The sequence below is a fragment of the Arachis stenosperma genome, chromosome 9 (assembly GCF_014773155.1).
Source record: "Arachis stenosperma cultivar V10309 chromosome 9, arast.V10309.gnm1.PFL2, whole genome shotgun sequence".
Taxonomy (NCBI): domain Eukaryota; kingdom Viridiplantae; phylum Streptophyta; class Magnoliopsida; order Fabales; family Fabaceae; genus Arachis; species Arachis stenosperma.
The window spans coordinates 19,129,182-19,153,343 of NC_080385.1; the positions used below are offsets into that span (position 1 = coordinate 19,129,182).

General features: G+C 37.0%; 2 protein-coding genes and 1 long non-coding RNA gene across 3 annotated transcripts; all 3 read right to left on the minus strand.

Annotated features, from left to right (window-relative positions):
• Window positions 1-887: 887 nt before the first annotated feature.
• Window positions 888-2,753, minus strand: LOC130949199 (uncharacterized). The gene is made up of 3 exons (XM_057877988.1): window positions 2,663-2,753; window positions 1,853-2,548; window positions 888-1,759 (listed from the first exon to the last, which is right to left on the minus strand). Exons 1-3 carry the CDS (start codon window positions 2,751-2,753, stop codon window positions 888-890), a joined length of 1,659 nt encoding a protein of 552 aa, XP_057733971.1.
• A 20-nt stretch (window positions 2,754-2,773) lies between these two features.
• Window positions 2,774-5,970, minus strand: LOC130949200 (uncharacterized). Its single transcript, XM_057877989.1, has 5 exons — window positions 5,865-5,970; window positions 5,126-5,564; window positions 4,520-4,892; window positions 3,974-4,445; window positions 2,774-3,879 (listed from the first exon to the last, which is right to left on the minus strand). Exons 1-5 carry the CDS (start codon window positions 5,968-5,970, stop codon window positions 2,774-2,776), a joined length of 2,496 nt encoding a protein of 831 aa, XP_057733972.1.
• Window positions 5,971-21,560: 15,590 nt separating this feature from the next.
• Window positions 21,561-22,321, minus strand: LOC130947749 (uncharacterized). Its single transcript, XR_009072789.1, has 4 exons — window positions 22,198-22,321; window positions 22,030-22,114; window positions 21,803-21,935; window positions 21,561-21,667 (listed from the first exon to the last, which is right to left on the minus strand). It is a non-coding gene; the product is annotated as an uncharacterized LOC130947749 (long non-coding RNA).
• Between the last annotated feature and the right edge of the window lie 1,841 nt (window positions 22,322-24,162).

The window sequence follows — 24,162 nt, forward strand, 5'->3', positions numbered from 1 at the left end:
AAAAAATAAAAAAAATTAAATTAAACAATTTAACAAACAATTTAAATGGATTATTGAATGACAAGGAAAATCGAAACGCAAAACTCCAATAGGAGCTTCGGATCAATATCATGATTACCTGACCAAGTAAATCCGCAAAAAAAAAACGGGGCTTGCGCGAAGGGATCACAAGAAAAGACAGCTGGCGGCGAAAGTAAAGAAGAGCACATACACTTCCTGAGGAGAAGCCAAACTGGAGAAGAACATCCAGCTTGGATGTATGCGGGCCTAAAACGCAAATAGCTCTCTACATCATAGAGGAAACCACGGGTATGCTAAAAAAATGGCTTTTCCACAGCAAACAACATAACTGTATTTAAAATATAGTTTTTTATAAAAAAAGGAAAAAAATACGAAAATACGAATCATCAAATTTATCAACTAAAGAAGAGAGTATCTTTTAAATAAGAACTACAATTATCTGCTTATAGAACATCCCATCCCATATTTATATAGAACATTTGATTATATTATATAGAAATCAAAGGTTAATATAAAAGAAGAACACTGATAGAGTATAATAAATGCTTAACATTTTACCACATAATTAAGTACTTTAAATCTCAATATTTTAATAAAAAATATTTCCTGATACAAAGAATTTGTATCAAATTTAAGAGTGAAAAAATATTAAGATCATGCAAAATTATTCTACACTGAAACAAAATATTTAAAATATCAGACATCAAATTAGACTTTGGCATAAATATTAGAACCAAAATAACAATAAAAAATAATAAATAGAACACACAAAAAATAAAAAATTCTAACAAAAGATATAATATGGATAAAAATCAAGAAACTATAAATTACAGAGACAAGATTAAAAGATATAACAACAAACAACATTATATCTTATCAAAAACTTCCTTAAAGACAACGTTTTCAGTCCTACCAGCATCATCTAATCCTTCATCACAAAGTAAAATCTTAAGACCATTTCTATTCCGAACCCGGGAAAGAGCTACATAAAGTTGACCATGAGAAAACACAGGACGACGCAAGAACAAACCGACCGTTGATAATGTCTGACCCTGGCTTTTGTTGATTGTCATCGCAAAGGACAGAGAAACCGGAAATTGACGGCGTTGGAATTTAAACGGTATAACCATATCACTAGGAATCATACTCATTTTGGTGATAAAAACTTTGTCCCCAACATTGCTACCAGAAACAATATCTGCACCAATGACATTTGTCCCTAGATCTCGCACGACAAGTCGAGTCCCATTACACAAACCACCGGCCGGATCAATATTCCTCAACAAAATAATAGGAACGCCTCTTTTCAACTTTAACGAATGATTAGGTAGACCAGAACACCTAATCTGATTCAAGAATTCAACAGTTATCCAATCAACATCAACATCAGAATAGGCATCACTACCACATATCGAATCAGCACTGAGATAATTTTTCTCCTCACCGGGCAACAAATCAACTATATAATTATTTATCTCTTCAACATTGTCGACAGTTGGAGCGAGTATTGCCCTATCTTGGAAGAAACTTGGATCACGAAAATTCTGAACCAAATTCGGGTATATTGTATTTACAATATCTTCCACTGGATTTTCCAAGACAGGAATGATTAGATCAGAAGGAATATCAACAAAAAGTTTATCGTTAACCACTGTTCCACATCGACCTTCACCGATTTGAAGTATCCAATCTAAAAACAACCTTAACTCCTGAGCAGTTGATTGTTCAGACCCGATTCCTAACCTCATATTTTTTGTCAATCGCAAAACTTCACAATATTTTCAAAGAACAAAAGAATTTATGGAAGCCATAACAATCTCAGCACGCGAACCTTTTGGAATAACTGGCAAGACCTGCCTAAAATCACCACCAAGAACAACCACCTTCCCACCAAAAGGTAAATTTTTATTCCTATCAGAGACCGAAACCATTATATCACGCAACGTCCTATCGAGCGCTTCAAATGCTAATTTGTTAGTCATGGGTGCCTCATCCCAAATAATCAAATCAGCAATTTGAAATACCTCAGCCTTTGAGCTATCCTTCTTAATCCGGCAAACAGTGTCTTCAGTAAGCTCAACAGGAATATTGAACATAGAATGTGCCGTCTTACCACCCGGTAACAACAGAGAAGCAATACCACTAGAAGCAACATTAATAACAATCTTTTTCTCAGATCGCAATCTAGCTGACAAAACTCTGTATAAAAAAGTTTTTCCAGTGCCACCAAACCCATACACAAAAAAGAATCCATGTCTCTTATTCAAAACACAATCAATAACTTTATCGTAGACCACCCTCTGTTCTTCATTTAACTTTAATATATTTGCATCATGCTCCCGAGACAAAGAAACAGTATCATACTGTAACTCACGTAGTAGCATCAAATTGCTAAATTGAGAGACTAAAGAGTTATCAGGAACTGGCATACCAGCATAATTTCTCAATGATTTTCCATTACTCTGCAATAGTTTCTCAATCTCCAACAAACCAAACATTTGTAACTCATCCTGACTCATAGTTAGATCTACGTTTAACAATAATTAATAAATATTAACACCATAATATAACTTATCTACTGTGTGCATGCGTGTGGGCCCACTTGTCATGTAATAAATTCACGATGATCAAAAAATCGTACTAGGGTATTGCAGCTCATGTCTTCTGCGATAAAGAATATCATCAGACAAATAAGCCCAAGTTTGCTCCCAAACTGATAGATGTCTTCCCATGGAACCAGATAGCAGCAAGATCACAAAAGCCTCCTTAACTGTGCAGCTGACGCTAACTCGGCGACTTCCTTGATAGCAGAAACATACTCGTTATCATCTATCAAGAAACCCATGGCAGAACATGCCTCTTGAAATGTATCATAAGTAACACCATTCACAGTTCTTATACTTCGAAAACTGGTACAACCTCTCTGCACATTCAAAGGCATCCGCATGTAGAAAATTTCATCGGATGAGGGATGAGCGAAACTCAGTCTTCCAATAGAGAATCCCCTCTGTCTTGGTTTCCACTCCCTGCTCTTCAAACAGTATACAAATTTACCTGGATATTCAACATATGTTAGAGACCGCCCCTCCGTGAACCGCCTGTTGGCCATCATCCAACCCGTAAACATCGTAAGCAAATCTTTGTTGCGCAAATAAACATGAGTAGTGCTATCAGCATCATCGAATACAACATGTTGCTGGTTTGGCAAGTGAAAAGTCAACCTCTGTACCGACGGCCATCTTTGATGAATATCGTAAGCAAAAATTCTCCACATGGATTCAGAAGGTGAAAAATAACGACAATCATAATACTGTTTGATCTCATCAACCACCAGAGAAGATTCACCAACATCATATCTTTCTCCAACAGTTGCAGTCACCCGATCCGGACCCTTATTAACATACTTAAAAAGATACTTAATGACATTTGACTTGTTACAAAACTCAAGATTTATGTGAGCTTGATATTTCATTAACAACAGTGGATTATATGGCACAACAAATCTGTTGTCAATATCGACATCGTTGATTTTCACCGTCACACCCATATTACGACGTCTATATATTGGATACCCATCTTCATCAAAACTCGTTTGGTCAACGAATCTTTTTGGATAAAATTTTGGGCACTTACCATCTTTCATGCAAGGAGAACTCGGTCTAAGTGCACCACAAGGACCATGGATCATGTACTTGGTGACGACATTATAAAGAGATGGAAATTTCTGTGCATTGGGTTGCTCGGCACAAATGAATTCATCAACAATTTTGACACTTTGTAAGTTGCTTTCTCCATTAAGCCAGAGTAACATGTGTGCATGAGGTAGACCTCTTTTTTGGAACTCAATAGTATACATACCTAAAAAATACAAAAAACATACTAAAGAACCAAACAACTGCATGTCCGACAACAACAAACAAAAATTGAAATGCTTAGTGAGAAAAGAACATACCTGTTTTAAGTGGACCAAAAAACACACCTTCCTTGAGATCGCTAAGGAGGTACTTCAACTTGGCATGAAAAATACGACAAGAGATATCAGGACGATCAGCGATGGGAATTCGCTCTCGCTCTGTGAACCGCTGGAATTCAGGCCAATTTGGATTACATGTAATAGTGAGGAATAAATCTGGATAGCCAAAATGTTTACAAATTGCCATGGCATCCTGACAACGGTTAAACATATAACGTCTACCACCAGTGAAGGAGGAAGGCAAAATAATTCGTGTCCCAATTGAAGAAGCCTCATCATCACCACGACACATAGCCTCCTCTATTCCTTGAAGAACTTCTCCTCTAATTGTACTTTGCTTCATTCTAATGTCATACAACCTCTGGGACTCAATCATCGTGAAACAATCAACAACAAATTGTTGAAACAACCACCTACACTTGTGAATAATTCCATCTTCATGCTCCCTAATCTGTAGACGAAAACATATGAATTCCCTGAGAGGAACTATTGTTCTCCTTCCAGGAACATATCCAGACTATTGACCTGATAACCAATATTCAACTGATAACCATCCTCACCATATGGAAACAACAGAGGATACTGTAAGGGCCAATATAGAGCATGAGTTTCATATATACGTTGCAACTGACCAGCAGTAGATCGAACAATAATGTCACGATCATGGTCCGACGAATCAAAATCGCCAACAATTAAAGCAGCAACTTCATCGCAAGAGGGAGCACTGTACATTCTTCGATCAACGTTCCGTTGCAAATACAACTTCAATGAGAAAATCTCAGATGGATGACACTGATAGAATTCTCTAACTCTTCGAAATGACTGTGCTATGACATTATGAGTATCGATCATTTGCAACAACTCAGTTATCAATTCTTTATCTATCTCAGATGTTTGCCTAAAAGAAATATATATTAACCACAAAAAATATATTTAAAAACCACATAAAATACAATTGTAAGATATTTTGATATATAATTATTAGAAAAAAATGACTAATAGCACATTATAAACAAAACACAGTATAACTATGAAGTCACATCTATAAACCTGTTTTCCAATACAAATAACAGTAAAACATCAGGAAAATACAACAGAAAGACTAAACAACAATGTTTCAAACACACATACCCAAAGATTTGCTGCCTATGCATTATCTCATGCTGAGTGTCGTATATGTATAATTGCGCAAATTTAGGCTTCTCACCAGCATTTGGGAGCAAACTTCCAATCCGATGATAATTTTGACCACTTATTATAAACTGCGGTGGACCCCTCCCATCATTCACTGAATCCAATACCTTACCGCCAAGAGACGTGAAGGCAAACATACTATTATAAGATTGAATATTTTTTTGGAAATACAAACTCTTGCTATCATCTCCATTGATCAAATTATACAACAGATCTGGGGGCCTTTGGAGATAAGGTAACTGAATTTTTCCCTTTGAGTAACAAACAGTAAAAATAGGATGATTAACTGTAGAATCTCTTTCAACACGTTCTAATAACCAGAAACACGCGCCACAAATTGAACATTCATAGTTAGGGTCACCAACATCAAGGCAGCCTGGTAAACATAAAATCGAGAAAAATATACCCAACAATAATAAAATTTCATCTGAATTACATGACACGAAATAGACTCAACACAAAATGAATAAACTATTAGTATAAAGATATAATATAAAATAAATACTTTACTCATTTGAGTTTTGTGAGAAAAATACGTCAGAAAATATTATTTACATTTTACACTAATTGAATAATATCTCATGACATAATCACAATCGAATGTTTTAGAACTAAATAAATAAAGTTTCTATTTTACTATTCTTGATTAATATATGATTTAAGAAAGAGAATGTACCTTGTATCTCACTTTGCAAGAACAAAGGATGATCAATAACAGAACCAACTTGACTGAATGAATTTACGAAAGGATCATATATTTCTGATTGGTCTATATCATCCATTTTGATTTAGAATAAGACAAACTTACGTAAAGATAAATTCGACAACCAAATATAAACAAAAATAAATCATTCAAAAAGAAATCAATTAATTATCTAATAATGAACATGGAATGTGAACAGTACAAATATAATAAAATACGAAAATCAATAAAAATAAAACATTCATTTATGAACTAAGTAAATATAAATAAAACTAAATGCACATTCAAAATGAGTTTCACTTTTAACAACATTAGAATACACTTTGTTTTATTATTTTAATCACTGATACTAACTACGAACGTTAAAATTAAATAATCTAAATTACTGATTATGACGTAAAAAGATAGCAGCAAGAACCGGACCAGAGCTGCCGATTCATTCGGAAAATCGATGAATAAATCGAACCGACAGTTCGGCCAGTCCGACTTTAAATTTCGACCCGTTCGTCACAAATCACACGAAACCAACCAAAAGTGGCGCCGGTTCGATGCAATACATGAACAGGCTGTGCTCACAACAAATGCAAATCTTGGATCCTTCAACATCATTTAAATATCAAAATCCAATATTCATGAACAGACTGTGCTCACAACAAATGCAAGTCTTGGATCCTTCAACAGCATTTAAATATCAAATCCAATATTCAAAAATCCTTCCAATGGGTATTGAACCCATGTCTCATTGCTAGGCAAGCATAAGGAACACCACGAAACTGTTGTGTTTAGTTATAAATCTACATCCTGATTATTCTATATATTATATACATACACAAGTAAATGATTTTATTTTTATTTTACTTAATTTTAGTTTTATACTCAACTTTCTTAATTCTTTAGAATTTATAGAATTATTAAAATAAGTATCAAATATTTTAATATTTACATTTACATATTAAAATTTAGTAAACATATCAACACGAATTTTTTTTAGAATATTGGGTTAATAAGTCTTCGAAGATTTTGCCGTATGAAAAATTAGTAAGAACATTGGTGCACGAAATTGCAATCACACTTTTGCAATCCCGCACAACTAACCAGCAAGTGCACTGGGTCGTCCAAGTAATACCTTGCGTGAGCAAGGGTCGATCCCACGGAGATTGTCGGCTTGAAGCAAGCTATGGTTATCTTGTAAATCTTAGTCAGGATATCAGAAATTATCAGGATTGATTGCGAAAAGCAAAAGAACATGAAATTGTTACTTGTTTTGCAGTAATGGAGAATAGGCTGGGGTTTTGGAGATGCTCCATCTTCTGAATCTCTGCTTTCCTACTGTCTTCTTCATCAAACACGCAAGGCTCCTTCCATGGCAAGCTATATGTAGGGTTTCACCGTTGTCAGTGGCTACCTCCCATCCTCTCATTGGAAATGTTCAACGCACCCTGTCACGGCACGGCTATCCATCTGTCGGTTCTCAATCAGGCCAGAATAGAATCCAGTGATTCTTTTGCGTCTATCACTAACGCCCCGCCTTCAGGAGTTTGAAGCACGTCACAGTCATCCAGTCATTGAATCCTACTCAGAATACCACAGACAAGGTTTAGACCTTCCGGATTCTCTTGAATGCCGCCATCAGTTCTAGCTTATACCACGAAGATTCCGATTAAAGAATCCAAGAGATAACTACTCAATCTAAGGTAGAACGGAGGTGGTTGTCAAGCACACGTTCATAGTTGAGAATGATGATGATTGTCACGGATCATCACATTCATCCGGATTAAGAACAAGTGTTATCTTAGAATGGAAGCAAGCATGATTGAATAAGAAACAGTAGTAATTGCATTAATCCATCAAGACACAGCAGAGCTCCTCACCCCCAACCATGGGTTTAGAGACTCATGCTGTGGAAAGTACACAAAGAAACGTGTAAAAATGTCATGAGGTCATAAGGTACGGATACAATGTCAAAAGATCCTATTAATAGTAAAACTAGTCACCTAAGGTTTTACAGAAATGAGTAAATGACAAAAAAATCCACTTCCGGGCCCACTTGGTGTGTGCTTGGGCTGAGCAATGAAGCAATTTCGTGTAGAGACCTTTTCTGGAGTTAAACGCCAGCTTTCATGCCAGTTTGGGCGTTTAACTCCAAATTTTATGCCAGTTCCGGCGTTTAACGCTGGAATTTCTGAGGCCGAATTGCTACGCCGGTTTGGGCCATCAAATCTTGGGCAAAGTATGGACTATCATATATTGCTGGAAAGCCCAGGATGTCTACTTTCCAATACCGTTGAGAGCGCGCCAATTAGGCTTCTGTAGCTCCAGAAAATCCACTTCGAGTGCAGGGAGGTCAGAATCCAACAGCATCTGCAGTCCTTTTCAGTCTCTGAATCAGATTTTTGCTCAGAACCTTCAATTTCAGTCAGAAAATACCTGAAATCACAGAAAAACACACAAACTCATAGTAAAGTCCAGAAAAGTGAATTTTAATTAAAAACTAATAAAAATATACTAAAAACTAACTAAATCATACTAAAAACATACTAAAAACAATGCCAAAAAGCGTATAAATTATCCGCTCATCACAACACCAAACTTAAATTGTTGCTTGTCCCCAAGCAACTGAAAATCAAAATAGGATAAAAAGAAGAGAATATACTATAGACTCCAAAATATCAAAGAAACATAGTTCCAATTAGATGAGCGGGACTAGTAGCTTTTTGCCTCCGAACAGTTTTGGCATCTCACTCTATCCTTTGAAGCTCAGAATGATTGGCATCTATAAGAACTCAGAACTCAGATATTGTTATTGATTCTCCTAGTTAAGTATATTGATTCTTGAACATAGCTAGTGTATGAGTCTTGGCTGTGGCCCAAAGCACTCTGTCTTCCAGTATTACCACCGGATACATACATGCCACAGACACATAATTGGGTGAACCTTTTTAGATTGTGACTCAGCTTTGCTAAAGTCCCCAATTAGAGGTGTCCAGAGTTCTTAAGCACACTCTTTTTGCTTTGGTTCACCACTTTATTTCTTTCCTTTTCTTTTTTTTTCTTCTTCTTTCTTTTTTTTTTCGAAATTTTTTTTTTTTTTGTATTCACTGCTTTTTCTTGCTTCAAGAATCATTTTGATGATTTTTCAGATCCTCAATAACAGTTCTCCTTTTCCATCATTCTTTCAAGAGCCAACAATTTTAACATTCTTAAAACAACAAATTCAAGAGACATATGCACTGTTCAAGCATTCATTCAGAAAACAAAAAGTATTGTCACCACATCAAGCTAATTCAACTAGTTTCAAGGATAAATTTCGAAATCCTGTACTTCTTGTTCTTTTGTGATTAAAGCATTTTTCATTTAAGAGAGGTGATGGGTTCATAGGACATTCATAACTTTAAGGCATAAATTTTATTAATTATGAACTAAGAACAAGACTCAAATATAGATATAAGATGAGACTAAAAATAAAAATAGAAAACAAAAGAAAAACGCAAAAATAGGCTCCTAATGATAGAGGTTTTCACAGAGTTAGGACTCAACAACCTTGATTTTGAGAAGTGGATGCTCCCTCAGCTTGAGAGGAGAGCTTTTGGCGCTTCATCTCTTGGATTTCACGCCCCTGCTTCTCTTGTTCCTTCAGCAATTTGCAGAGCATGCAGTTCTGATTCTGCTGTTCTTCCTTAAGTTGCTCCATAGTCTCTTGCAACTTGGTGATAGATGCTTCCAGGCTGGCCCAGTAGCCAATTTCAGGAAATTCAGGGAGGAACTCATGCGCCCTCCTTTTGATAGAGTTGTCTTGCACTTGTCCTTCCATTGACTTCTTGGTGATTGGGTGTTCAATGGGTATGAATTCATCTACTCCCATCTTCACCCCAGCCTCTTTACAGAGCAAGGAGATTAAGCTTGGGTAAGCCAGTTTGGCTTCAGTGGAATTTTTATTTGCAATTGTGTAGATCTCACAAGCAATCACATGATGGACCTCCACTTCTTTTCCAAGCATAATGCAATGAATCATCACTGCTCTCTTGATGGTGACCTCAGAACGGTTGCTAGTGGGCAATATGGAACGCCCAATAAAGTCTAGCCAACCTCTTGCAATTGGCTTGAGGTCTCCCCTCTTGAGTTGGTTTGGGACACCCTTTGAATTGGTTATCCATTTAGTCCCAGGGAGACATATGTCTTCTAGAACCTGATCCAACCCCTTATCTACTCTCACCATCCTCCTATTGAAGGAATCAGGATCATCTTGCAGTTGAGGTAGTTTGAAGATTTCTCTTATTTTGTCCAGATGAAAGTACATAACTTTCCCTCTGACCATGGTTCTGTAGGTATGGTAAGCGGTTCCAGTCATTCTCTGCTTATCTGTCAGCCACAGATTTGAGTAGAATTCCTGAACCATGTTCCTTCCAACCTTTGTCTCAGGATTGGTTAGAACTTCCCATCCTCTGTTTCGAATTTGCTCTTGGATCCCCGGATATTCATCTTCTTTCAAATCAAATTTAACTTCCGGGATCACTGACCTCAGACCCATTATTTTGTGATAATGGTCTTCATGTTCTTTGGTTAAGAACTTCTCTTGATTCCAAAGATTCTTTGGATTATTCTCTTTCTTGCCTCTTAAATTGGTTTGTTTTCCCTTAGGAGCCATGATATTGATGAATCTTGGCTTAGTGATCACGGAAAAAGCACACCAAACTTAGAGGTTTGCTTGTCCTCAAGCAAAAGAAAAGAGAGAAGAGAGGGGGAGGAAGAGGAAATTCGAATGGTGTGGTTGGAAGAGGGGGAACAAACGTGTATTTATAAGGTGGGGAGGGGAGTTTTCGAAAAAAAGGAGGAATTTGAAAGGAGATTTGAGAAGATATGAAAAGAAATTGAGAAAAGGGTGAAATTTTTGAACAATGTTTGTAATTGATTTGAAATAAATTTGAAAAATGGTTTTGATTTTTGAAGATTTGAAAGTGAATGATGAGAGATTGAAATGTATTTTTGTAGAAAAATATGGGTAAGAAAAGGAAAGTTTGAAAAAATCTGATTTGAAAACAAAACTGTGGTCCCCCCACCTTTCTGGCGTTAAACGCCCAGAATGGCACCCATTCTGGCGTTTAACGCCCACTTGGTGCCCTTTCTGGGCGTTTAACGCCCAGCCAGGTGCCCTGGCTGGCGTTAAACGCCAGAAATCCTTTATCACTGGGCGTTTTTCCAAAACGCCCAGGATGCTGCATACCTGGCGTTAAACGCCCAGAATGGTGCCCATTCTGGTGTTTAACGCCCAAAATGGTACCATTACTGGCGTTAAACGCCCAGAATGGTACCCATTCTGGCGTTTAACGCCAAAAATGCCCCTTACTGGCGTTTTTTCGCCAGTAAGCTCATTTTCTCTGCTTTTTGAGCTGAATCCTTCTGTAACTCTGTGAATTCCTTCATTTTTGATACTTGCCTCTGTAAGAACAATTCATACAACCTTCTAATGACTGGGTTGCCTCCCAGCAAGCGCTTCTTTACTGTCTTTAGCTGGACTTTCACTGAAAATCACTCAAGTCTCAGTTTTGAGCATTCCTGCTCAAAATTTCCTTCAAGATAATGCTTGATTCTCTGTCCATTAACAATGAACTTTTTGTCAGAATCAGTATCCTGAAGCTCAACATACCCATATGGTGAGACTCCTGTAATCACATACGGACCCCTCCACCGGGATTTGAGTTTTCCTGGAAACAACTTGAGCCTAGAGTTAAAGAGCAGAACTTTTTGTCCTGGCTCAAAGACTCTAGTTGACAATCTCTTGTCATGCCATTTCTTTGCCTTTTCCTTATAAATTTTTGCATTTTCAAAGGCATTGAGTCTGAACTCCTCTAGCTCATTTAACTGGAGTAATCTTTTTTCACCAGCTAACTGTGCATCCATGTTTAGGAATCTGGTTGCCCAGTAGGCTTTGTGTTCCAGTTCCATAGGCAAATGACAGGCCTTCCCATACACCAGTTGGTATGGAGAGGTTCCTATAGGAGTCTTGAATGCTGTTCTGTATGCCCACAGAGCATCATCCAAGCTCTTTGCCCAATCCTTTCTTCGGGCTATCACAGTCCGTTCTAGGATTCTTTTTAGCTCTCTGTTAGAGACTTCAGCTTACCCATTTGTCTGTGGATGATACGCAGTTGCCACTTTATGGCTAATTCCATATCTAACCATAGCAGAGTATAGCTGTTTGTTGCAGAAATGAGAGCCCCCATCACTGATTAGTACTCTGGGAACACCAAATCTGCTGAAGATGTGTTTCTGGAGAAATTTGAGCACGGTCTTGGTATCATTAGTGGGTGTAGCAATTGCTTCTACCCACTTAGATACATAGTCCACCGCCACCAGAATGTAAGTGTTTGAGTATGATGGTGGGAATGGCCCCATGAAGTCAATTCCCCATACATCAAACAATTCTATCTCTAATATCCCTTGTTGAGGCATGGCATATCCGTGAGGCAGGTTACCAGCTCTTTGGCAACTGTCACAGTTACGCACAAACTCTCGGGAATCTTTATAGAGAGTAGGCCAGTAGAAGCCGCACTGGAGAACTTTAGTGGCTGTTCGCTCACTACCAAAATGTCCTCCATACTGTGATCCATGGCAGTGCCATAGGATCCTTCGTGCTTCTTCTCTGGGTACACATCTGCGGATCACTCCGTCAGCACATCTCTTAAAGAGATATGGTTCATCCCAGAGGTAATACTTGGCATCTGAAATTAATTTCTTTCTTTGCACTCTGTTGTACTCCTTGGGTATGAACCTCACAGCTTTATAGTTTGCAATATCTGCAAACCATGGAGCTTCCTGAATGGCAAAGAGTTGCTCATCTGGGAAAGTCTCAGAGATCTCAGTAGAAGGGAGGGACGCCCCAGCTACTGGTTCTATTCGGGACAGGTGATCAGCTACCTGGTTCTCTGTCCCTTTTCTGTCTCTTATTTCTATATCAAACTCTTGCAGAAGCAACACCCATCTTATAAGCCTGGGTTTTGAATCCTGCTTTGTGAGTAAGTATTTAAGAGCAGCATGGTCAGTGTACACAATCACCTTTGATCCCACTAGGTAGGATCTAAACTTGTCAATGGCATAGACCACTGCAAGTAATTCTTTTTCTGTGGTTGTGTAATTCTTCTGTGCATCATTTAGAACACGGCTAGCATAGTAAATGACATGCAGAAGTTTGTTATGCCTCTGTCCCAACACTGCACCAATGGCATGATCACTGGCATCACACATTAATTCAAATGGTAATGCCCAATCTGGTGCAGAGATGACTGGTGCTGTGACCAGCTTAGCTTTCAGGGTCTCAAATGCCTGCAGACACTGTGTGTCAAACACAAATGGTGTGTCAGCAGCTAACAGGTTACTCAAAGGTTTTGCAATTTTCGAAAAATCCTTTATAAACCTTCTGTAAAATCCTGCATGCCCCAGAAAGCTTCTGATTGCCTTAACATTGGCAGGTGGTGGTAATTTTTCAATTACCTCTACCTTTGCCTTATCCACCTCTATTCCCCTACTTGAAATTTTGTGCCCAAGGACAATTCCTTCAGTCACCATAAAATGACATTTCTCCCAGTTTAAAACCAGGTTAGTCTCTTGGCACCTTTTCAAGACAAGTGCTAGGTGATTAAGACAGGAGCTAAATGAGTCTCCATATACTGAAAAGTCATCCATGAAGACTTCCAGAAATTTTTCTACCATATCTGAGAAGATAGAGAGCATGCACCTTTGAAAGGTTGCAGGTGCATTGCACAGACCAAAAGGCATCCTCCTGTAGGCAAACACGCCAGAAGGGCAAGTGAATGCTGTTTTCTCTTGGTCCTGAGGATCTACTGCAATTTGGTTGTAGCCTGAATAGCCATCCAAAAAGCAGTAATAATCGTGACCAGCTAATCTTTCTAGCATTTGGTCTATGAATGGTAAAGGAAAATGATCCTTTCTGGTGGCTGTATTGAGTCTTCTGTAATCAATACACATGCGCCACCCTGTGACTGTCCTTGTAGGAACCAGTTCATTTTTTTCATTATGAACCACTGTCATGCCTCCCTTTTTGGGAACAACTTGGACAGGGCTCACCCAGGGGCTATCAGAAATAGGATAAATAATCCCAGCCTCTAGTAATTTAGTGACATCTTTCTGCACCACCTCCTTCATGGCAGGATTTAGCCTCCTTTGTGGTTGGACCACTGGTTTGGCATTATCCTCCAATAGGATCTTGTGCATGCATCTAGCTGGGCTAATACCCTTGAGATCACTTATGGACCACCCAAGAGCTGTCTTGTGTGTCCTTAGCACTTGAATCAGTGCTTCCTCTTCCTGTGAATTTAAAGCAGAGCTTATAATCACTGGAAAAGTGTCATCCTCTCCCAGAAATGCATATTTCAGGGATGGTGGTAGTGGTTTGAGTTCAGGCTTAGGAGGCTTATCCTCTTCCTGAGGAATTTTCGAAAATTCCCTTGCCTCCTCTGATTCTTCTTGATCAGGCTGAGCATCTTTGAAGATGTCTTCAAGCTCTGATTCTAGGCTTTCAGCCATATTGATCTCTTCTACCAGAGAGTCAATAATGTCAGCGCCCATGCAGTCATTTGGTGTGTCTGGATGCTGCATAGCTTTTACAGCATTCAACTTGAACTCATCCTCATTGACCCTCAAGGTTACTTCTCCTTTTTGTACATCAATGAGAGTTCGTCCAGTTGCTAGGAAAGGTCTTCCTAGAATGAGAGTTGCACTCTTGTGCTCTTCCATTTCCAGCACCACAAAGTCAGTTGGAAAGGCAAATGGCCCAACCTTGACAATCATATCCTCTATTATGCCTGATGGATGTTTAATGGAGCCATCAGCAAGTTGGAGGCATATCCTGGTTGGTTTGACTTCTCCAGTCAACCCAAGCTTTCTGATAGTAGATGCAGGTATTAAATTGATGCTTGCTCCAAGATCACATAGGGCTGTCTTGGTGCAAGTGCCTTCTAATGTGCATGGTATCAGAAAGCTTCCAGGATCTTGAAGCTTTTCTGGTAAGCTTTTTAGAATGACTGCACTACATTCTTCAGTGAGAAACACTTTTTCAGTTTCTCTCCAATCCTTCTTATGACTTAAGATTTCCTTCATGAACTTAGCATAAGAAGGTATTTGCTCAAGTGCCTCTGCAAACGGAATCTTTATTTCAAGAGTCCTTAAATAGTCTGCAAAGCGGGCAAATTGCTTATCCTGTTCCGCTTTGCGGAGTTTCTGAGGATAAGGCATCTTAGCTTGATATTCTTCAACCTTAGATGCTGCAGGTTTATTCCTTACAGAAGTAGTTGAAGAAGCCTTTTTAGAGGGATTACTGTCAGCACTCTCAGGTGTCTGATTTTCCCTTGGCGTTTGAACGCCAGGAATGGGTGAAGTTTGGGCGTTAAACGCCAACTTCTCTCCCTTTTCTGGCGTTTGAACGCCAGAACTGGGCAAGGAATGGGCGTTTAACGCCAGCTTTCCTTCCCTTTCTGGCGTTTGAACGCCAAAAGTATTCCTCTCTGGGCTCTTACTGTCCTCAGAGGGATTTTGAACAGTAGTTTGTTTGTCCTCTGTCAATTGTTCCTTGTTTGGCATTTTGCTCTTTTGAGCAGTGTTATTCAAGGTCTTTCCACTCCTCAATTGAACTGCTTGACACTCCTCTGTTATCTGTTTAGATATTTGCTGTTTTGCTTGATTCAACTGTAGTTCTATGCTCTTATTAGCAACTTTAGTTTCATGGAGCATCTCTTTAAATTCTGCTAACTGTTCTGTCATCAGGAGCAATTGTTGATTAAGCTCAATTATCTGTTCTTGAGGATTAGGGTCAGTGACTACTGTCATGACTTCCTCATTTGGAACGAACTCATTGCTAGAATATAAGTATTGGTTTCTAGCAACAGTGTCTATAAGCTCTTGAGCTTCTTCAATTGTCTTCCTCATGTGTATAGATCCACCAGCTGAGTGGTCTAAAGACATCTGAGCTTTTTCTGTAAGCCCATAGTAGAAAATGTCTAACTGTACCCACTCTGAAAACATTTCAGAGGGACATTTCCTTAGCATACCTCTATACCTCTCCCAGCATTATAAAGGGATTCATTATCCTCTTGTTTAAAGCCTTGGATGTCCAGCCTTAGCTGTGTCATCCTCTTTGGAGGGTAAAAATGATTCAGGAATTTGTCTGACAACTGTTTCCATGTCTTTATGCTTGCTGTAGGTTGGTTGTTCAACCACCTTTTAGCTTGATCTTTTACAGCAAATGGAAACAGTAATAGTCTGTAGACATCCTGATCTACCTCTTTATCATGTACTGTGTCAGCAATTTGTAAGAACTGTGCCAGAAACTCAGTAGGTTCTTCCTGTGGAAGACCGGAATACTGGCAATTTTGCTGCACTATGATAATGAGTTGAGGATTTAGCTCAAAGCTGCTTGCTTTGATGGGAGGTGTGCAGATGCTACTCCCATATGCAGCTGTAATGGGGTTAGCATATGACCCCAGAGTCCTTTTGGACTGATTAATTCCACTTAAGTCCATAATGGACAAAAGGGAAATGATAATGACTGCAAACAGATAAATTTTGTTTTTTTTTTTAAATAACCAAAAAAAATAAAACAAAAGGAAATTAAAATAAAAAAAGTTTCAAAAATAAAAAAGAAAATAAGATCAAAGCAAATTGAGAACTGAATCAAGTAGTTAATTAAAAAGATTTTGAAAATAGCAATTAAAAAGATATGATTGAAAAATTTTTATGAAAAAGATTTGATTTTTTAAAAAGAGGAAAGAGAAAAACACAAAAAGACACCAAACTTAAAATTTTTAGAAATCAAACACTAATTTTTCGAAAATTTTAAGAGAGAAACACAAAGAGGACACCAAACTTAGAATTTTTATGAATCAAAAAGGGACTAAGAACATGTAAAATCGAAAATTTTAAAAGGAAAACAAAAGCATGCAATTGACACCAAACTTAGAATATGAAACTAGACTCTAAACCAATTAAAAATAAAAAGTCCTAATCTAAGCAACAAGATAAGCCGTCAGTTGTCCAAACTCGAACAATCCCCGGCAACGGCGCCAAAAACTTGGTGCACGAAATTGCAATCACACTTTTGCAATCCCGCACAACTAACCAGCAAGTGCACTGGGTCGTCCAAGTAATACCTTGCGTGAGCAAGGGTCGATCCCACGGAGATTGTCGGCTTGAAGCAAGCTATGGTTATCTTGTAAATCTTAGTCAGGATATCAGAAATTATCAGGATTGATTGCGAAAAGCAAAAGAACATGAAATTGTTACTTGTTTTGCAGTAATGGAGAATAGGCTGGGGTTTTGGAGATGCTCCATCTTCTGAATCTCTGCTTTCCTACTGTCTTCTTCATCAAACACGCAAGGCTCCTTCCATGGCAAGCTATATGTAGGGTTTCACCGTTGTCAGTGGCTACCTCCCATCCTCTCATTGGAAATGTTCAACGCACCCTGTCACGGCACGGCTATCCATCTGTCGGTTCTCAATCAGGCCAGAATAGAATCCAGTGATTCTTTTGCGTCTGTCACTAACGCCCCGCCTTCAGGAGTTTGAAGCACGTCACAGTCATCCAGTCATTGAATCCTACTCAGAATACCACAGACAAGGTTTAGACCTTCCGGATTCTCTTGAATGCCGCCATCAGTTCTAGCTTATACCACGAAGATTCCGATTAAAGAATCCAAGAGATAACTACTCAATCTAAGGTAGAACGGAGGTGGTTGTCAAGCACACGTTCATAGTTGAGAATGATGATGATTGTCACGGATCATCACATTCATCCGGATTAAGAACAAGTGTTATCTTAGAATGGAAGCAAGCATGATTGAATAAGAAACAGTAGTAATTGCATTAATCCATCAAGACACAGCAGAGCTCCTCACCCCCAACCATGGGGTTTAGAGACTCATGCTGTGGAAAGTACACAAAGAAACGTGTAAAAATGTCATGAGGTCATAAGGTACGGATACAATGTCAAAAGATCCTATTAATAGTAAAACTAGTCACCTAAGGTTTTACAGAAATGAGTAAATGACAGAAAAATCCACTTCCGGGCCCACTTGGTGTGTGCTTGGGCTGAGCAATGAAGCAATTTCGTGTAGAGACCTTTTCTGGAGTTAAACGCCAGCTTTCATGCCAGTTTGGGCGTTTAACTCCAAATTTTATGCCAGTTCCGGCGTTTAACGCTAGAATTTCTGAGGCCGAATTGCTACGCCGGTTTGGGCCATCAAATCTTGAGCAAAGTATGGACTATCATATATTGCTGGAAAGCCCAGGATGTCTACTTTCCAATGCCGTTGAGAGCGCGCCAATTGGGCTTCTGTAGCTCCAGAAAATCCACTTCGAGTGCAGGGAAGTCAGAATCCAACAGCATCTGCAGTCCTTTTCAGTCTCTGAATCAGATTTTTGCTCAGAACCTTCAATTTCAGTCAAAAAATACCTGAAATCACAGAAAAACACACAAACTCATAGTAAAGTCCAGAAAAGTAAATTTTAATTAAAAACTAATAAAAATATACTAAAAACTAACTAAATCATACTAAAAACATACTAAAAACAATGCCAAAAAGCGTATAAATTATCCGCTCATCAAACATCCAAGTATGACACTAAATTTCACATCATAAAAATTAGTAAGAACATCCAAGTATGACACTAAATTTCATGGTTCACTATCTTGAAGGACCAAATTAATATTTATTTTTTTATTCAAGGCCTAATTAATCTGAAGGCGAAAAATATAAGGATGGACCTAATAGTCACTTTATTTCATTTTTGACTACTTTATATCTTTTACTGACGTACATCCGGTTCTATTGGTTCAAGATTTTATTATTCTTCAAGACAAAAATAAACACTAATTAAACAATTTAATAACCTCTAGTCCTTGTGTAAGTTTGAAAGAACTATATAAAATAAACCTATCTATTGATCTAAACGATTAAATAAAGAATTTTATAATCGCAGTAATTATGTTTAAAAAGAGACAAAGTAGAGAAGTATAAACATATGTTTAATTATAAATTTTATAGGTTACTAATAATTAAGCTAACCCTTTTAGGTGTAACAGCATAAAAAAACAATAATAAATGACTTAAAAACATTTGCTATTAGACATAAATCAAAGAAACTTAAAATATAATTTAACGGAAAAAAATCAGACATGGATCAAATAGTTAAAGATATTATTATACCTGACAAAATAAAACTTGAACTCTGATTAACATTCTGGGACACCTCAAATAAATTTTCTAAAACATAAGAAGAAATAGAAACATTGAAAACATATAAAATAAACAGATCGATTATTATAAACACAAAGATTAAGTACAAAAACATAAAGAGAACAATAAAAATTACCCATATAATCATTCAAATTGAGGGCAGGCATCGAGGAATCAAGCACCTCTAAAGCATTACAAAATGAAGAAAAATTACAAACACTCACATAGATATAAAATCACTAAAAATTGGAGTAGAAAAGACTAAAAATATCATGAAAGTCAATTCAGTACTAACCTCTTGCATTTCGATGTTGACTTTGCTTTCGCTTTCTTTTTAAAGAATTTCGCCTATATTCTCTAGCACGAATAGAGTTATGAGACATCTGTGTTACTTGTACTAAAGAAAACAAGTGGTTGAAACATAAAAGCCAAGAAGTACGCCTGATTCAGTCCCAAAAACACATGCACATCATTAAGTTCCTATTAAGTTACTATAAGCAACAATTGGAAAAAAAAAGGAAGGGGGGAGGGAAAGGGATGGCTGGCAGCAAAAGTTGTCAAAGACACCAACAAAGAACTCATATAAACATTCACACCTCTGATAACGCATAAAATAAAAGAAATAGAGTATTATAATGAACAGCAATAACTAACCAACATAAAAAGATAAAGTTATACAACAATAAAGAGATACAAATAAGAACTGCTGCATTTCATTAAAACATTGATTGATAGTGATATAAACAATTACATATGCCTATCACCCCTATGATAAGGAGTATTCCAAAATATGACCACATATCCTAGTATGTAACATAAAGAGAGTACAACATTGAAAATGTGTCCAATCCCTAGCAGAGTCACTATTACAAAAAAAGGAGTTGAGAATAGACCAACTTGGCACATTACCCGAGCCAACACAGAAGGAAAACCCCTATATCTGACAGTCCTATTTGTTGGACACAATCCAAAAAAGTGAAATCAAAATAACATCCAGCCAGCATCATTACATGTCCACCTATTTGCAATCACAAGCCTTCCTAAATACTTATAGATATACAATACATAAAACACCTACACCTAGACACAGCAGCTCAATTCCACACCTTCAATCAAACTCCATTAACCTTGGCAACCTTCAACCCACGCCCATCTACATCAATAGCAGCCTCTTCAAATTTCGGATTCAAATTTCTCTTACCCTTGCAGGTGACAACATGATTCTCATGAATAAGCTTCTCTCCATATTGCGAAGATGCATCAACAACATGGGACAACACCTCCTATGACAAAGAAATAAAAAAAAGGCATTAAAGTGACTCAAGAATACAAAATACAGTTAGGAACACCACAGATAGGAATAAGAAGAAAAATTATTATCCATGAGTACCTGAGTTTCTTTTTCCACTGAGCTAAGCAATATATCGAGTTCAGCAGAAAGATCATCACTAACAGTATTATTGCTGGGTGTTTTCTCTTCTTTTCTATGTTCACCATCATTTAAGGCAACAAACTCAGTCACTCCAGAAACAGCAGCCTGTTTTCCAGCTAAAAAATCTATAAGAATCGGGGATTTACACAAAATCCCAGGACACTCACCAACATCTTTCTCACTTTTCATAAAAGTATCTGAAAACTCCTTCTTAATACCAACATCTCCTTTTCCATAAGGAACAGATTTGTGTAAATCATGCTCCTATTCATATGCCATAAGAGTTTAAAAATACATAAGAGCAGAACAGAAATTCACCACAGTAAGATACATAAATAAAAAATAAAAAATTAAGCATGAATTAACAAGATCTAAAAATATTTGTATGTATATCTAACCTATTTTGGAGTAGACTTGTCATCAGCGTCATAATCGGAAAGTTCAAACATCGCAATAATAGTGGAATCATCACAAATTCTCCTAACTCGGAAAGTCCCATAAAATGTATCATGTGGGACACCTTTGGTATCAACCTTGAGCAGCAACTTCTTTCCAATGAGCACTTGAAATATGGGAGGATAAGTATCCCCACATATAAGCTGTTTTGACAGTAATACATAAGAAATATAGTGTTTGAATAATAAATATGCCAAACCATAAACTGAACAACACATAAAAGAGAACTAAAAACATACACTTGCATCTCTTTGAACCTCAGTAAACAAGTCAGCACATGACTTCTTAAGCAAATAAGATGCCTCACGATCAAAGAGTAGGAAAATACCCTCCCCAGTATGATCTTCAACTGTTATTTTAATTTTAAATCTGCATAGAGAAAAAAATAAAAAGTACACCATCATTCAGCTAAATAGAATCAGGAAACCTTATTTTTATAAACAATCCAATCTACAATATGAGAAAATATTTTCAACAAATTTTTTAACCTTGGAGTCACATTAGTTATGTGCTTCAAACAAAAATCACAGTAATATGCACCATTTTGAGGATAGATACCCTTTCCACACACACAAGTAGAATACCACCAACCTCCATCCTCAACAATACCTTGAATTGCACCAAAGATGATAAAAGAACCCTCCTATCCAATGGGCATTTCAAAGTTAATTAACAGCATGAATGAAAAAACAGATCTGGAAGTTCTTGTTTGATTTTCTTTTTCGGTTCATTTGTGTATAAAAGAAACAGAAACACAACTAACTCAAAAGAAAACAACCTGACTGTTATCTTGAAGCTCTTCAATAGTGTATTTTCTAGTTAAACGCATGAAATCATCTTCCAATGAGAGAACTTTACCCTCATTTGCAATAAACAGCGGATGGGTACCATTGACACCTTGCTCAATCATACTAAAAAAAATCAATGCAAATACTTGTACTTGTTACTCCAGATAGCTTGTAAATAAAGAATACAATAAACATCAACTAAATAAAGCATGCTAACCTCTGCCTGAACTCAACAACTTCAGGAATATCAGGATTAAATAACATTTGAGTGGCATACATCACATTTTGAAGACCTACTTGACCTACACAACAACAAAGAAAGAGTCTAGCAAACTTTATTGGAGACAATACCTCTAGCAGCCATGAGATGTACAAAAAAAAATACCCCTAAAGAACTTGACTTTTGCAAGCTGAATCACCACAACAGGCTGCTCCACATAGCCAGAGACAAGAAAATGATTCACTTGATTAACATAATCCCCAAACAATGCACATCGCACTGTAAGACTGAAACTCAAAAGATAACAAAGAATAAAACAGAAAATAAGCAAAAGAAATCATTAAAAGATAAAGAGAAAGCAGCAGAAAATAACTCAATGAATATACTCTTTCGAAGTTAATTCCAATGCAATCATTTTCACAATTTTCCCCTCTTTTGCATATTCTTTCTCTTCTCCGACTGAAGTTAAATGACCAATGACATCTATTCCAAATAAACACAATCTATTAACTATTCAAATGATTTGTTAAAAAAATTTCAATAACAGAAAAGCAAGAAGTTATACACACCAACTAAGAAATCATAATCTTGGGTCATGTTCAACAGCTCAGAAAAAGGAAACATGTTGAAACAAGTCTTAGGGATTACATCTTCATCAACAGCTACAACAGTGGTTCGGTGAAGGAAAACCAATTTGAATTCATGAGAAGTTGCTCTATAACTACCATGATTTGACACAACAGTAAAATATGCCATTCTATAAACTTGTCCTTCAACTATATGATCCCTAAACCTATTAAGCAGTGGTTTCTTGACTGTAGTTTGTATTTTTCCACACTAGAAATGGAACAAAAGAACAAAATCAGAATAATCAAACACATAATGTAAAGTTGAAAACTTAAAAAAACAACAAGTAAGACCATATTTAAAAGAGAAGCTAATAGGGGCTAACATGCTCATCAAGGAGAATCATCTCCATTGAGTTAGGAACCTCATGGTTACCAAAAGAGGGTACAACCCAAAGCCTTAGAACCCTAACTTTCAGCCTCCAAGCCTCTCTAGGAGGATGCATCTTAGAAATCATATCAAATGGAGGAGGCATTGCAATAAAAAGAAAGGAAATAAAATGAGTTGATGAAATAGATCAAAATGTAAACAGTAAATTTTTGAGATAAATAAATATAACTTAGGAGGAAATACAACACAGCAGAATGTTTGTGCATTCAATGTGCTTCACCCACATTCCTTTTATAGAAAAAATTCAGGACACAATGTCACATTTTTTAATTCAAATTCAGGAGGGAAATGGAGGGTAATTGAGTTGAATCACCATATTTTTCATTTAATGAGTAAGAAGCAATGATTCATTTCATATCAATCACATCACAACTCACCAAACAGATGGGATAGAAAGCACAAACCTTTATAAAAATTCCCATATTCTCATCTCCATTCAATGGCACATACACAACTAATCATAGGAGCAAAAGCTGAAACAACACAAAAGCAAGAAAAATAATTGATAATTTTGAGATATAAAAAGATAGGGACCAGAAATTGATATATCACACCACAACTACTATACTGCAGCTACATGTCATTAGGCCATAGCAAATGCAGTCAGCAACTACACCAAACAATGATTCTAGTGATGGCAATCAGAGTTGGTAAATGTGTTAGGTAGGGATACAATTGAAACAACAGATAAATGGGAACAAAAGTATAGACAAACATGAATAGAAACATGTCAATCACATCAACATTCATGAAATAGATGATAATGAAAGCTGATACATTCATCATGATACCCAAATTTTCAATTTCCAATAAAGAATATATAGCACAACCTTATTATGTGTGGAGAACACTTTTTCATGGGAAGACCAGCGGCTGGATAGTTTTTTCTTTGGCTAGGGACATGTGCTAGTTAGACAAATAATAGCATGAACACATTTTACTCAACCAAGGACATTTTTTTCTCAAGGAACGTGTTAACCTGAGGCCAAGTAGCTATATCTCCATCTAACAGCTGAAGAATAAAACAGAATTAAAACAACCAAGAGATAAATCTAATCCAATTCAGTTGAATCTGAAAAAAAAAACAAATAAACAAAAGGTTACACATCATTT

What these genes read in the sequence shown, in the direction of transcription:
- LOC130949200 (XM_057877989.1), bottom strand. Translation starts at nt 5,970, where the DNA reads ATGGATGATATAGACCAATCAGAAATATATGATCCTTTCGTAAATTCA. An exon ending in CTTGCAAAGTGAGATACAAG is followed by an intron (nt 5,565 to 5,864) that starts GTACATTCTCTT and finishes TATGTTTACCAG; the next exon opens with GCTGCCTTGATGTTGGTGAC. An exon ending in CATAGGCAGCAAATCTTTGG is followed by an intron (nt 4,893 to 5,125) that starts GTATGTGTGTTT and finishes TATTTCTTTTAG; the next exon opens with GCAAACATCTGAGATAGATA.
- LOC130949199 (XM_057877988.1), bottom strand. Translation starts at nt 2,753, where the DNA reads ATGGGAAGACATCTATCAGTTTGGGAGCAAACTTGGGCTTATTTGTCT. An exon ending in ACATGAGCTGCAATACCCTA is followed by an intron (nt 2,549 to 2,662) that starts GTACGATTTTTT and finishes TGTTAAACGTAG; the next exon opens with ATCTAACTATGAGTCAGGAT. An exon ending in CTTGCCAGTTATTCCAAAAG is followed by an intron (nt 1,760 to 1,852) that starts GTTCGCGTGCTG and finishes ATATGAGGTTAG; the next exon opens with GAATCGGGTCTGAACAATCA.